The 15,939-nt window shown below is 46.6% G+C and overlaps 1 protein-coding gene across 1 annotated transcript in view; it reads right to left on the reverse strand.

Annotated features, from left to right (window-relative positions):
• The window catches only part of LOC309555041 (acyl-CoA dehydrogenase family member 11-like), a 180,624-nt gene that overhangs the window by 78,592 nt on the left and 86,093 nt on the right, over window positions 1-15,939 (reverse strand). The window contains exon 4 of the mRNA XM_082256857.1: window positions 8,169-8,268. Coding sequence (XP_082112983.1) covers window positions 8,169-8,268 — 100 coding nt within the window. The remainder of the gene's footprint in view (window positions 1-8,168; window positions 8,269-15,939) is intronic.

Genomic DNA, 15,939 nt, shown 5'->3' on the forward strand with positions numbered 1-15,939 from the left:
GAGAGGAGAGAGAGAGAGATGGGGGGGGGTCAGGGAGAGAGAGGGAGAGAGAGGGGGGGGGGTCAGGGAGAGAGAGAGGAGGGGGTCAGGGAGAGAGAGAGAGGGGGGTCAGGGAGAGGGAGAGAGAGGGGGGTCAGGGAGAGAGAGAGAGAGGGGTCAGGGAGAGAGAGGAGGGGGGTCAGGGAGAGAGAGAGAGAGGGGGTCAGGGAGAGAGAGAGAGAGGGGGTCAGGGAGAGAGAGAGAGAGAGGGGGGGGTCAGGGAGAGAGAGAGAGGGGGTCAGGGAGAGAGAGAGAGAGAGGGGGTCAGGGAGAGAGAGAGAGAGAGAGAGAGAGAGAGAGGGGTCGGGGGGAGAGAGAGAGAGGGGTCAGGGGGAGAGAGAGAGAGAGAGAGAGAGAGAGAGAGAGAGAGAGAGGGGGGTCAGGGGGAGAGAGAGAGAGAGAGGGGGGTCAGGGGGAGAGAGAGAGAGGGGGGTCAGGGGGGGGAGAGAGAGAGAGAGAGAGAGAGAGAGAGAGAGAGAGAGAGAGGGGGGTCAGGGGGAGAGAGAGAGAGAGAGAGAGGGGGGGTCAGGGGAGAGAGAGGGGGGTCAGGGGGAGAGAGAGAGAGAGAGAGAGAGAAGAGAGAGAGAGAGAGAGAGAGAGAGAGAGAGAGAGAGAGAGAGAGGGGGGGGGTCAGGGAGAGAGGGGGGGTCAGAGAGAGAGAGGGGAGGGTCAGAGAGAGACAGGGGAGGGTCAGAGAGAGAGAGAGGGGGGTCAGAGAGAGAGAGGGGGTCAGAGAGAAAGAGGGGGTCAGAGAGAGGGGAGTCAGAGAGAGAGAGGGGTGAGTCAGAGAGAGAGAGAGAGAGAGAGAGATAGAGGGGGGGGGTCAGAGAGAGAGAGAGAGAGAGAGAGAGAGAGAGAGAGAGAGGGGGGGGTCAGAGAGAGGGGGGGGGGTCAGAGAGAGAGAGAGAGAGAGAGAGAGAGAGGGGGGGGGATCAGAGAGACGAGACAAAGAGAGAGAGAGGGGTCAAAGAGAGAAAGAAGGGGTTCAGGGAGAGAGAGGAGGGGGTCAGGGATAAAGAGGGAGGGGGTCAGGAATAGGGAGGGAGGGGTCAGGGTCTGGTTACAGTGCTTACTCATTTGATTGGTCTCTGGGGCTCAAAGCGGCTTCTCTCAATGTGGCTGTCGGCCTGACACCACATCCCCATCACAGACGCAGCAGCACACAGGCAAGGAGAGAAAGACATGAGATGGGGTGTGTGTACGTGAAGCTCAGCATGCTGGAGTTGACGGAGCAGTGTGGGGAATCCCCTCCTTCAAGGGACAGCCGTATCTCCCGAGTCGCCTGTCACTGCACACTGAAACCAGGAAAGGTCAGGAGGACAAAGCGGCCATCAAAATAAGGGGGAGAAGAGGAGCAGGTAGATGGAAACACCAGGTTTTCCAGAGAGGCAGGCACTCATTTTGCACCCCTCAAGTGCTCCGGCTACCTATGCACGCTACGCCATTGGCTGGGAGTCAGGAGCCAGTGCAGCAGGTGGCACCAGTGGGAGTTGGGACTGTAGGGGGCTGAAAAAGAGCAAAGGGGAGGTGCCAGCTTAGGGCCTGAGCGTCCTGAGGGACCAGGCCCCTAGAGATGCCTGGGCCCCTCACATCTGTATGGGCTGCACTCCCCCTGATGGCGGTACTGGATGCAAGCTCCGTCATAGGACTATTGGACAGGTAAGTATGGAGACTTTAGAAACGCTAAGTTTTTATTTAAGGTTAATACATACAGCTAAGTTAATCATTCCGGGGGGGGGGGTGTGGCCTGGCGTGGCATGCAGTGAGACGTGAGTAAGGTGAGCTCTGCCGGACCGTAATCCTTTCCCTATCATTCTGAAGCCCCACAGCCGCAATACACCCCGATCTCCCTCCCACACACTCCGGTCACCTGCGGCGACATGTCACCGCCCAAGAAAGCTGCTGAAACAGCGGCGAAATTAGATAAATACCACCGCCAGGAGAAGGAGGCCTCCTCTCAAGATGGCGCTGCCCAGGGACAGGAGGCAGGGACGGCTGCGGGGCCCGATACGGCCAGGGTGCTGGATGCTATTTCCATTTGCCAGACGACACTTACTGCTAAAATAGAGGTGGTGAAAGTGGACATCTCACTGATAAGGCAGGACATGCAAAAAATTAGAGAGAGTGTCACTGACACTGAACACCGTATCAGTGAGCTTGAGGACTCCCTCCCTCCCATACAGAACTCCACAGACAGGCTGCTACAACAACAGGTGCAGCAAATCCTACAGAAACAGGATGATATGGAGCACAGATTGCGACGTTGCAATCTGCGTTTTATAGGCCTGCCTGAGGGGATGGAAGGTGCTGATCCTACCACATATCTGGAAGAGTTGCTTGTTAAAACCTATGGAAGGGACTCCTTCTCGCCCAGCTTTGCGGTGGAGCGGGCTCATCGCCTGCCGGGACGTCCACCGCCCCAGGGTGCACCCCCACGCACATTTATAGCAAAGTTCCTCAACTACAAGGACAGAGACGCTATTCTGCAGTTGGCAAGGGAGAAGGGGAATATCCCGCTCGGAAATGGCAGGATTGCAGTCTTCCTGGACTTTATGCGGAGGTCTAGAGGTGCCGCATAGGTTTTATGGAGGCCAAGCGCAGACTGCGGATTAAACATATGAAGTATGCTATGCTGTTCCCGGCCCGCCTCAGGGTGGAGGGCGAGGATAGGGTCCACTTTTTCGATGATCCGGAGTCGGCCATTGCCTGGCTGGAACATCTTGAGGCCCGTGGATGACGTGGATGGTGACCCCTTTCTCTGTTGCCCCCCAGGAACTACTTTCTAGTCATTTTCCCATCTTCTTCCCTCAGTTGGAAACCCCAACATGGATTATCCTGCCCCATTTCCCCCTCTGTTTTCCTGGGACCCTCTGTCTTTCATGATGCCATTTGTTTCCTGCGGATTGTGTCTACCCTTTTGACAGTGCACCCAGGCCCCTGGCTTCCTTTCCAAGGCTTACTGTGAATCCCTACTACTCCTGAACTATGGCTGGTGGAACTTACTCCAGTTGCATGTTCCGGCGGAGCACCGCTACTCCACGTTTGTTTTTTTTCTATGTTCTTTTCCATTTTTACCCCTTTTGTTCTTTTTTTTGTTTTTGCTACATGTGGTTTTGAGCCTTCTCACAAGCTATGCTGCCCAGTGAATTTTTTCTCGCCCCTTGCACCTGCTGCGTCAGGTGTATGTGCCCTGAATCGTTGCTCTACCCTTTTCCACGTGCTCCTTCTGTCTAAAGGGCCAGCCACGCATTCCTACACCAGGCCCTGTTTCGTGCTGTGTCCTGAGTGCGGCCTGGCCCTGGCATTTTTCCTCCTTTTTTTCTTTTTTCTTTGCACCTTTATGAATGTCTCAGACTTTTTTTTTTTTGTTTTTTTGGGGATCCAAGCCTGCACGAATTGGGGGTGGTGCAGGGTGGGGTGGGGGGGGGGGATGAAGTTTTTTCTCCAGTAAGATTGTTTTTTCTGTGCAAGTGCATGTATATTATATTGAAAAAAAATTTGGTGTGCTGATAGGGGTGAAGCTGCTACCTGAACTTAAACCAAGTGAAATAAATGTTGAAAAATATAGGTGCGCTAAACAAGGTGTTAAAATGAATGACCAAAATAACACATATAAATCACAATTAAATAATAGTGAAATCACATCAAGGTGCATATATTCAGTGAACCAAAAGTGAACGTGGTCCAGTGCAAAAGTGAATAAAATCAAACAAGTGCAAAAACCAATGATAGTCCACAAAGTCCAAATAATATAGTCTTCACCGTACTGTGTGGTATAAATTTGAAAAATCAACTTCCAGTGATGTATCACTGATATAAATAGTGATTCCCACCACCGACAAGATTTCCTCCTTACCAAAAATTTATTAAGTAAGGTGCCCTCCTATCTCAGCAGAAGCCTTGTCAGAGGAAACGCGTCAGAGAGGAGGCGTGTCACACACCTCTAGCCCGATCTGCAGCCGGGCATAGGCAACACATTGGATACTCTCGCAGTCTTTTCCCCGCATACAGAATGTAAGTGTATTACCTTTCCTAAAAATTTTTTATCGGGGGTATAACACTATTGTCTACTTTAGGTCTTTGTCCTCATACATCACCTCGGGGAGTATCAAACCAGCAGGACATACGTAGTTTGCGGAGGGGACCACGGATATCCGACCCAGGAGAGGGGACACCCATTCAGGAGTATTTTCTCTGCGCTATGATACATACCATCTGGTAAGAGGCACATTTGTGTCATCGCACAGAGTGGCATTGCAGTGGAAGTTTTCCTCCTCTCCATTTGGCTATTCAATCTGATTCTGCACCTTACTTAATTTATTTTTGGTAAGGAGGAAATCCTGTCGGTGGTGGGAATCACTATTTATATCACTGATACATCACTGGAAGTTGATTTTTCAAATTTATACCACACAGTATGGTGAAGACTATATTATTTGGACTTTGTGGACTATCATTGGTTTTTGCACTTGTTTGATTTTATTCATTTTTGCACTGGACCACGTTCACTTTTGGTTCACTGAATATATGCACCTTGATGTGATTTCACTATTTAATTGTGATTTATATGTGTTATTTTGGTCATTCATTTTAACACCTTGTTTAGCGCACCTATATTTTTCAACATTTATTTCACTTGGTTTAAGTTCAGGTAGCAGCTTTACCCCTATCAGCGCACCCAATTTTTTTCAATATAATAAACATGTATATTATAACTGTTTGTGTTGTGGGGATTGAGGTACAATCTCTATTTATTACTGAGTGCCTTATATTGCTCCTTTTCAGCTGCCTCATAGGCCATTGTATAGGGGGTATGACTGAGATCCTTAAGGCTCCTGCCCCATTAGGTTTGGTATTGTGGTTATGGCCGCCCTGAAGATTTTGACGTGGAACGTCAGGGGCATGCGGGACAAAATTAAGCGGACAGCTGTCTTCAATGTCCTTAAACAGCTGCGTGCGGACATCTTGGTCTTAGTTGAGATTCAAGCATGTAGACATCCAAAAAGAGAAAGACCGCACTCAGAGAAGTTTGAATAAAAATCAATAGAACTCCTTTATTCTCCATGAAAACAGCAGACAGACAGTGCAATACACGGACAGACGTGTCGGGTTGACGCGTTTCACGATATAAATCACTTAATCATAACCACACACCCTGATGAGGTTATGATTAAGCGATTTATATCGTGAAACGCGTCAACCCGACACGTCTGTCCGTGTATTGCACTGCCTGTCTGCTGTTTTCATGGAGAATAAAGGAGTTCTATTGATTTTTATTCAACTTCTCTGAGTGCGGTCTTTCTCTTTTTGGATGTCTACATGCTTGGATGGCGGATCTGACCTGCACCGAGTGCTGAACTTGCACCTGAGCGGCTTTTCTTCTTGTTTTGCCTTAGTTGAGATTCATCTGGATGGCCGTATGCAGTTGTCCCTAAAACGCCCGTGGGTGGGGTGGGTATACCATTCGGCTCACACTTTCCATTCCAGAGGTGTAGCCGTCCTTGTCACCAAATCGGTTCATTTCCAGCTTCTGGGATCTCACGTCGACCCCCAGGGTACATATGTGTTTTACTGGTTTCTATATTTGGTGAACCTATGCTCATTATGGCCTTTTATATACCGCCCCCCTTCTCTAGTTCTGTTATTTTAGAGGGGTTTGCCTTCATGACTCAGCACCCGGTGGGCCCTACCGGCTGTTTGGATCGGGAACTTTAATAATGTTTTAGACACTACCCTTGACAGACTAGGCGATTCTCCCCAGGTGTCGGTTCCGGCCGCAAGCACTAGATTTGCCCCTTTGTTGGAGAGTTTTGGGCTGCAGGATACGTGGCGAACTCTATACCCCTCTCAGAGATCGTACTCCTGCTTTTCTGCATCCCATCACTCTATGTCCCCAATAGACTTAATACTGCTGTCTGGGCCTTGCTTCCTAGACTGCTCAAGGCGGCCTTTTCCCCCAGGTCGTTGTCTGACCATTTCCCCTATTGGGTTTTTGTGTCTTTGCCCCACAGTAGGCCGCAGCCAGCTTGGAGGCTCAATCCAGCGTGGTTGGCCTTGATGGTGGAGGGGAACGCTCTGGATGACAACTGGAGTCAGTTTTTTGCCGATAACGAACACACCGCCTCTCTGGGGGCTGTGTGGGAGGCATTTAAATTACACGCTAGAGCTACCCTGCAGTCCCGCGTTAAAGCAATTAAGGCGGACACTGCTGAGGCCTACTCTCGGGCAACGACCAACCTGGCCACGGCAGAACATGCCTTTTTGGCTGACCCCACTCAAGCTACTGAATCCCAGTTTAAGCTGACCTCCAAGGCGGTGACCCAATTGGACTACGAACGAGCTAAGACGAAACTGTTTTTTCAAATGCAGCGGCTTTTCGCACACGGGGAACGAGCTGGGAAGTTGCTAGCCTATCTAGTCCATTGTGAGGACTGGCCCCAGGTGGTGATCTCCCTGTCGACTGATTTGGGTGCCCCTTTGAATGATCCCCAACTGGTCGCAAGCAGGTTCTGTTCCTTTTTTAGTGATCTCTATACCTCTAGGGCTCCGGCTGACTGTTTGGACATGCATGATTTTTTGCGCACTGTGCAATTCCCTACATTGTCTTCCGAGCAGGTCGCGCAGTTGGAGGCACCGCTCACTGAGGATGAAATCACGGAGGCTGTGTCCAGGTTTCCCAGATCAAGGTCCCCAGGTCTTGAAGGGCTTCCGGTGGAATTCTACGCCCAATACTCTGAGTTAATACTACCCAAATTGCTTACTCTCTTTAATCAACTGTTTGAGGATCAAGCTCTGCCTCCCTCTATGAGAGAGGCGTTGATAGTGTTAATTCCTAAACCCGGCAAGGACCCTCACCTCCCGGAGTCTTACCGCCCCATCTCTCTCCTGCAGGTGGATGTTAAAATTCTCGATAAGATTTTGTCCATCCGTCTAAAAAAAGTTATATTATCACTTATCCACCCTGATCAGGCAGGTTTCATGCCGGGCAGAAAAACCTCATTCAACTTACGTAGATTATTCATGAATCTGCAGGCTGAACATGACAACCCAGGTAGGAGGGTGGTGGTTACTCTGGACACGCCCAAAAGAAGGACCACTCAACCGAGTCAAAGGCTTTGGCCGTGTCTCGGGAGATATGGATTTAGACCCAACTTTATAAAATGGGTACAGTTGCTTTACAACGCCCCGGTAGCACGGGTCCTGGCCAACAGCTGGACCTCAGCGGAGTTCCCCCTCTCTAGGGGCACCCGACAGGGGTGCACATTGTCCCCTCTACTTTATGCCCTGGCAGCGGAACCCTTGGCTATTGCCATTAGAGCACACCCTGACGTCCGTGGATTCCGCAGGGGTTCCCTTACGGAAAAGTTAATCATTCCTCATAACTGAGGTCCTTCGTTACCTTGTCTACACTATTCCTAGCTCTATGAAGTCCTTTTTGTGAACTGATGCCCAAACCTGAACTGCATTTTTAGGATGAGGTTTTACTAATGTTTTGTACAGGGACAAGACTCTGCTGTAGCTTGCTCTGCAGAATGTCTTTGATCCACACAATAGTGTCTAATGGCAACTATACATTTACTATATTTACTACTATATTTTCCTAGTTTTCTACAGTCCATATGCAAATTTGCATACATTCACAGCAAGTTTTTTAGAATATTTGATGTCCGTGCCCATCCTGCTTTTCATAGCATGTGGATCTACTATGATAATTGATGACATGCCAAAATGGAGTAGCAACGCACAGATTCTTCTTTTTTTTTTTCTTTTTATACTTCCACATGTATGAATATAAGCGGTAGTGAAAAAGCACTGGGGTATGTTATGTGGTCAGTTCAATACACAAAAGTGTAAAAAAAAAAAAAAAAAACACAAAAGGGTTGATTTACTAAAGGCAAATAGACTGTGCATTTGCATTGTGCAGGTGCTCCAGAGCTTAGTAAATTAGATAAATAACTTGGCAAAAAATACTCAATCTCATGCAAATAAAATTAAAAAACAGCATTTTTGCTTGCACATGATTGGATGATGGTATTCAGCAGAACTTAAGCTCATTAACTAAAACAGGCTGTTTGTCATTAGTAAATCAACCCCAATGTATCCTCTATGTGCATGGTAAGATTACTTACCTCTATAACCTTGGCTGCACCATCTGTCATAGCAAGAGGACATGTAAATAAGCCCGAGGATGGCGCATACAGGTAGAGCTTCACAACCTGGATCAAGCGGCTACCGAGGAAAACAGAAAATTACTTCAGTTATTTAAATCCTATACCATCTAGTAACTACTTGAACATGTAATAAAGAGTGAAGGGTTGATACATATACACATAAGATCAACAATATCATAGCTGATAAAAAATGTAAAAGGTCTCTAGCAGATGCAGTGAGTTTCAAGTAAATGGACATAATCTTTAGTGAATATCTGGTTTATTATGCCATCGTTAAAAGTAGGAGTATGATTAACATTTCATAAGCAATGCAGGTTCAGTAAGAGCAACTACTCATAAATGATCTTATATGATCTAGTATTGGAAGTCTGATTGATAGCCATTTGTTAGTGCAGATCAAGAGTGCCATTTGCACCTCTGTTCTCAATAAGCTTGTGTTTTAATTTTATTCAGTAATTATAAGCAACACTGGAAGCTGAACTTCAGATAGATATAAATGTTACAAAGTAATACAGCTCTGTAATCAATAAAACATAACATTTATTTTCCTTTAATGCAAGCAGTGCAAGTACCTGAATTTAACTTAACTGCTCTACTATACTTAGACTGGGAGGAAATATTGGCATTGATGAACACAGAACAGAAATGGAAATTCTTAAAAAAAGAAAACAACTGTATGAGAACTCACTGCAAAGTATATTTCCTTGGGCAATAAGTTTAAAAGGCAAAAAATAAAACCTATGTGGCTCATGGCCGAAGTTAAAAAAGCTATAAATAATAAGAAAAGTGCTTTTAAAAAATATAAAATGAAGGAACACTATCATTGTTTAATTGTTACAAAGAGTAGAACAGAATATGTGAAAAAGAAATCAAGGACTCAAGAATTCATAATAAAGGACAGATTGCAAAAGATAGTAGGACAAACCCCCAAACATTCTTCAAATATATTAATAGCAAAAGGGTCAGGGTGACTGGGGACAAAGAGAATGCAGATTTAATAAATACAGCTCAGTGTATACAAAGGAGCATGGGGGGAGCTCATGACGATAATGGGGATGGTATTGACACAGCCCCAAATGATCCACAATGGCTCAAAAGTGATATAGTCCAGAAAAATGGGATATGAAACAGATGGCATCCACCCACACATCCTAAAAGAATTGAGCTCTGTCTTTCCAAAGTCTTGTTTTCAGGGACTCGTTAGGGACTGGAATAGTACCACTGGATTGGCCAATGCGGTGCCTATATTTAAAAAGGGATCAAAGTCTTTGCCAAGTAACTATAGACCTGTTAGTTTAACTTCTATAGTCTAGAAGATACTGGAGAGTTTAATAAAAGACCACATAGATGAGTTCTTGCTGAAAAAAAAAAAATGTAAGCAACAGCATGGATTCATGAAAGACAGAAGTTGTCAAACCCAATTTCTTTTTATGAGGTAAGTAAAACCTTGGACAGAGGGGTGGCTGTGGAGGTAGTGTACTTGGATTTTGCAAAAGCATGTTACACAGTTCTCCACACATGGCTAATGTGCAAGGTAAAGTCTACAGGCTTGTAAAGATCAGTTTGTAAATGGATAGAAAAACTGGCTAAAAGATATAATTCAGAGAGTAGTGGTTAATGATTCTAACTCTGAATGGTCTAAAATTATCAGTTGTGTACCCCAAGGTTCAGTGTTGGGATCCTAACTTTTTAATATATTTATTAATGATATAGGGTTTGGGATTAAAAGTACCATTTCAGTCTTTGCCGAGGAATAACTTACTTACAGGGTGTCTCCAACTTACAAGCAGACCTCAATGCACTGTTTTATTGGGCAACTATGTGGCAAATGAGGTTTAATGTTGATAAATGTAAAGTTATGCAAGTGGGGGCTAAGAATATGCATGCATCATACATATTGGGGGGGGGGGGGGGGGAGTACAACTGGGGGAATCCATAGTGGAGAAGGATCTGGGTGTTCTGGTGGATAATAAGCTTAAAGCGGTTGTAAACCCTTAGAACAAAAAAAAAACTGCAAGACAAAGGCATAATGGGCTAGTATGCATCGCATACTAGCCCATTATGTGTAACTTACCTTAGAACGAAGCCCCAACACGGACCCCCGGACATCGCTGCGGGCGCTGCCATGATCCCTCGCCGTCTCTTCCGGGTTCGGCGGCTCAGGCGCGGTGATTGGCCGGAAGAGACGGCTCCGGCGCGATGATTGGCCGGTGCCGCGATGACGTCACTCCCGCGCATGCGCGCGGGAGTGATTTTTCCGGAAAGCTCCCGACAACTTAATTGAAGGTCCCCCCGGACCTTCAGAGCGCATGCGCCGCTCGCGAGAGCGGCTGCGTGCACTGTAAATATCTCCTAAACCATGCCGGTTTAGGAGATATTATTTGTACCTACAGGTAAGCCTTATTATAGGCTTACCTGTAGGTAAAAGTGTCAAAGAGCGGGATACTACCGCTTTAAGAATAGCATGCCATATGCCATGCCAAGCTCCAGTTTCCAAAGCAAGCAAAGCCCCTGTACAAATCATTAGTAAGAGCTCATCTGGAATATGTGGTTCAATTTTGGGCACCAGTTCTCAAAAAGAATAAACCGGGGAACTGGAGAAAGTGCAGAGAAGAGCAACAAAACTGATAAGAGGCATGGAGGAGCTCCGTTCAGATTGGAGGAACTGAATTTATTCTCTCTTGAGAAGAGGAGATTAAGGGGGGATATGATATATATATATATATTATATATATATATATATATATATATATATATATATATATATATATATATATATATATATATATACACATACATATACATACTTATTATAAAGGGTCCAAATAGTGAACTTGGTGTTGAGTTATTCACTTTAAGGTCATCACAGAGAAGAGGGCACTCTTTACGTCTAGAGGAAAAGATTTTGTCTCCAAATACGGAAAGGTTTTTTCACAGCAAGAGCTGTGAAAATGGGGAATAGACTCCCTCTACAGGCGGTTCTGGCCAGCTCAATAGATTGCTTAAAAAAAGCCTAGATTATTTCCTAGGTGTACATAATATAACTGGGTACTAGTATTTATAGGTAACGTTGATCCAGGGAATATCCGATTGCCTCTCGGGGGATCAGGAAGAAAATCTTTCCCCTGCTGTACCAAATTGGATCATGCTTTGCTGGGGTTTTTCACCTTCCTCTGGATAAACTGAGTACAGGATTGTGTACATGGGATTGTATGGTTGCGTTTTCTTTTTAGTTATTTATTGGTTGAGCTTGATGGACTTATGTCTTTTTTCAACCTAACTATGTAACTATGTAATAGAGATCGACCGATTATCAGCAACACCGATATATCGGGGGCCGATATGCACTTTCCCCCAATATATCGGTATCGGCCTTTGGATTTACCGATATTGCCGATATTTTCGTGCCTTCTAACACCGCCTCCCACACCTGCGTGGCCCATACGTGATGCCATTTCACTGCGCGCTGCACTTAAGACCGCCTCACACAGCCTCGTGTTACGGCCAGCTGCAGTCAGGTCCGATCACGCTGCCAGCCAGCCATCTACCCACAGGCCCTGGCCTCAGCCACCCACCACAGGATGCCAGCCGCCAGCCATCTGACCTACAGCAACAGAACCGGCCAGCATCCAGCCACCCAGCCCACAACAGTGTTCCAGCGAGCAAGCAGCCATCCAGCCACCCAGATGACACCAAGCCAGCCACCTGCCACCATGACCAGTGTTCCAGCAAGCCAGCTACCCACCATAACAGGCCCGGGTGAGTGACCCCAAGCCAGCCACCCACCCACACAACAGGGTGATCCCCCCAAGCCAGCCACCCACCACAGTGTTCCTGCAAGCCAGCCAGCCACCACAGTGTTCCTGCAAGCCAGCCACCCATAACAGGGTGACACTAACATTTCTATGTATATTCCATGGTGAGAGGACCTTGACATATGTGGGTATACTTAATGGTTTAAACTCTCCTGTTTAAGTGGAGACATCTTGTGGCCAAAAGATGGTATCACATGTGTCTGTGTTGGATTGGTTACCACACCTGCACTTAAATCAGAGAATTAGAGGATCACTATAAATATTGAACTGTTTGCTTCCCACCTTTAGCTCTGAGGAAACTGGCGTCTTGCCAGTGAAACGCGTCAGCGTTTACATCACTTGCCTACAGCCAATGGACCAGTAACCGTTGTGATGTTCGGACATTGCACGCCTGCTTCCTCCTCGCTCCCCCGCCTCCCACCCCCTACGTCAGGCGTGATGTCAGGCCGTAGCCGGTGTGCCTGGGCTCCAAGGTAGTACACAGAGAGAGCAGAGGGAGAGTGCACCATGAGGAACGCTGACACCGGCATGTCCCGCAATATTGTCACGAAGGTACGAACATCCCTGCATCATCTTTGAGGTCTGCATCCATGTCTTTCTGACGGTAACTAGAAGATCTGACATCTACCTATTACTGTGTGTTTAACATCATGAACGGCTTTCCCTGGAACTTTTCACTGGATTGAAGTTTGATTTCTTCCTTCACCCCTCCCGTTTTTTACCTTCATATTCACCTTATATTGCTTGCTCCAGTATCAGCTCTTCCCCAATTGGGGCATCATTTACCGGTTATCACCCTATATGGTGACCTCTACTATTTGAGACTGTCTGGTCTAGCTCCATAAATTTTTGACATTAGTCATCAACTGTTGGCATCTCGGGACAGTGCAATATCCAATTTCAGCGGCTACAGGTCTTCTTTTAGCAGCCCTCTATACCAACCCGGGTTGATGGTTCTCCATTGCATACTGCTCTGTTTTTAAGTATTTTATTGTATTTTGCTGTGCCACATCTATTCACATTCCTTGCATTGGCATAAGTGCCTAATAAAGTTGTTTAAATTTAAAATCATCTCTTTGGTGCCCTTAGTTGATACGTTTCATGGGAAGGATCCTCTATCTTCCTCTTTTCTTTTCATATACATATTGTGCTTGATCAACGGTCACCTCTGGGAGGTTATCTTTCCTTATTACTTTATCATATTTTTTGTTTATTCACAAATGGCCGTATATGGGAACACACCTTAGGTTTTTTTCAGGGTGACACCAAGCCAGCCACCAGTGTTCCTGCAAGCCACCCACCCACAACAGGGTGACACCAAGACAGCCAGCCACCACAGTGTTCCTGCAAGCCAGCCACCCATAACAGGGTGACACCAAGCCAGCCACCCACCACAGTGTTCCTGCAAGCCAGCCACCCATAACAGGGTGAAACCAAGCAAGCCAACCAGGCACCACAGACTGTTCCTGAAAGCCAGCCACCCATAACAGGGTGACACCAAGCCAGTCAGCCACCACAGCGTTCCTGCAAGCCAGCCACCCATAACAGGCTGACACCAAGCCAGCCACCACAGTGTTCCTGCAAGCCAGCCACCCATAACAGGGTAACACCAAGCCATCTAACCAGCCACCACAGACTGTTCCTGAAAGCCAGACACCAATAACAAGGTGACACTAGTCACCAAGCCAGCCAGCCACCCATAACAGGGTGACACCAAGCCAGCCAGCCACCACAGTGTTCCTGCAAGACAGTCACCCATAGCAGGGTGACACCAAGCCATCTAACCAGCCACTACAGACTGTTCCTGAAAGCCAGACACCAATAACAAGATGACACTAGTCACCAAGCCAGCCAGCCAGCCACCCATAACAGGGTGACACCAAGCCAGCCAGGCACCACAGTGTTCCTGCAAGCCAGCCACTCATAACAGGGTGACCCCAAGCCAGCCACCAGTGTTAAAGCAAGCCAGACACCCATAACAGGGTGACACCAAGCCAGCCAGCCATTGCCACCACAGTGTTCCTGCAAGCCAGCCACCCAGAACAGGGTTACGCCAGCCAGCCACCACAGTGTTCGAGCAAGCAAGCCGCCCACAACAGGGTGACACCAAGCCAGCCACACACACTGTCAGGCGTCAGCCACCAACCCACAACAGGGTGCCAGTGCCAGCAGCTTCAGCAAGCCATTTCTTTAACCTTTTTTGTGTCTTTCAAGTTGAAATGGAGATGGATGAGGAGAGAAAGAGTAAAAGTGTGGTCTGGGACTATTTCTCATCTCAACCATCTTCAGGAAAAGCAGCAGCGTGCAACACATGTACAAACAACATGAGCATGGGATCAGTAACTGCAAAAAACAAAAATACGTCAAATCTTTGGGCCCATCTAAGAGTTCATAATATTGAACTGTATCATGCAGCACAGAAAAAAAAGAAAAGAATATATATGTGATTTTGATTCAATACCTCCTCCACTATCCCAGGCAACAATAACAGATATGTTTGTGAAAAAAAAAACAGATGTCACTGTCTAGATTCAGATGGAAGATCCCAACTGCTGGACAGAGTAATCACAGAGATGATTGTCACTGATAACCAGCCATTTACAATGGTGTCTAACTCAGGATTTAAGCAGTTGATGTCCATGCTTGAGCCAAGCTACACACTGAAGAGTGAGAAGTATTATCCAATCGAAATGCTGACAAAGCTACACCAAAAGGTAGTTGACAAAGTAAAGGCTATGCTGCAACCAGAGAATGCTGGCAACTCACTCTCATTCACGACGGACTGCTGGTCACAAACAGAGTCCGAGTCACTACTCATTCTTACATGCCACTTCAGTGACAGCGGATGGACAAAAAGGCAATTGGCGTTGAATACAAAAGTGATGCAAGGATCCCACACAGCTGAGTACAGTAGAGAAATGTTTCTACGCATGCTTGAAGAATGGGGAAATTGACAAAGACTGAGTGATGCTTGCGCAACATCCAGACAGTGGAGCAAACATGCCTAAAGGAATGAGGCTTGCTGATACCTCAGACCTCTGTGTCATCATGGCACACAACACCCTCCAACTTTTAAATGATGGTCTGTCAAGCCAAAGAACTTTGATTGATATGTTTTGAGAAGCATGAAGAGATTAAAAATGTGCTTGCAAGTCTTTTGAATCCTCCATACAAGAACCATGCTCTCTTTTCTGAGTATGTATTAGCTAAGGCGAAACAATGGCTGAAAAACAGACAAATATCCAAAAATACATCAACGAACAGAAGAAAATCTTCATCGTCGTAGAATTGATCAGAACATTTGCAGTGTTTTATTGGGGCCTCATGCTGAGGATTAAATTTTTCTGAATCTGCAACGATGAGCCTGGATGATGAACTTCATCTCTATTTGAAAGAAGCCATAATTGACAGAAGAAGTCATCCTCTTCAGTGGAGAGAAAATGAGGCACGTTACAAAAGACTTGCTTCCCATGCTAGAAGATACCTTTCTCTCTCTCTGCTCCTCTGACCACTCCTCCTGAGCATGTTTATGAACTGGCAGCATTGTTTGAACAAAACAGAAGACCTTTAACAGGTGACCATGCACATGCTGAAATGTTCTGCTTTCTGCAGTATAATATTGTTCTACTTAACTGGGAGTATTGAAAAGAGTAGCATTCACTCCAATCCAATCCACTGTCTAGCTGTTGCCTAGCTTTTTTTCTAGCAGGTTTGCACTGACTGCTGTAGTTGCAGTGAGTGCCCTACTGCAAAGGTAGTCCACTGACTCCAATTCATTGTCTAGCTGTTGCCTAGCTTTTTTTCTAGCAGTATTGCACTGACTACAGTAGTTGCAGTGAGTGCCATACTGCAGACAGAGGTAGTCCTCTACTGACTCCAGTCCAATCCACTGTGACATGTGTAGCTATTGCCTT

Source organism: Pelophylax lessonae, assembly GCF_965119305.1.
Source record: "Pelophylax lessonae genome assembly, chromosome: 1".
In the NCBI taxonomy this organism is placed as follows: domain Eukaryota; kingdom Metazoa; phylum Chordata; class Amphibia; order Anura; family Ranidae; genus Pelophylax; species Pelophylax lessonae.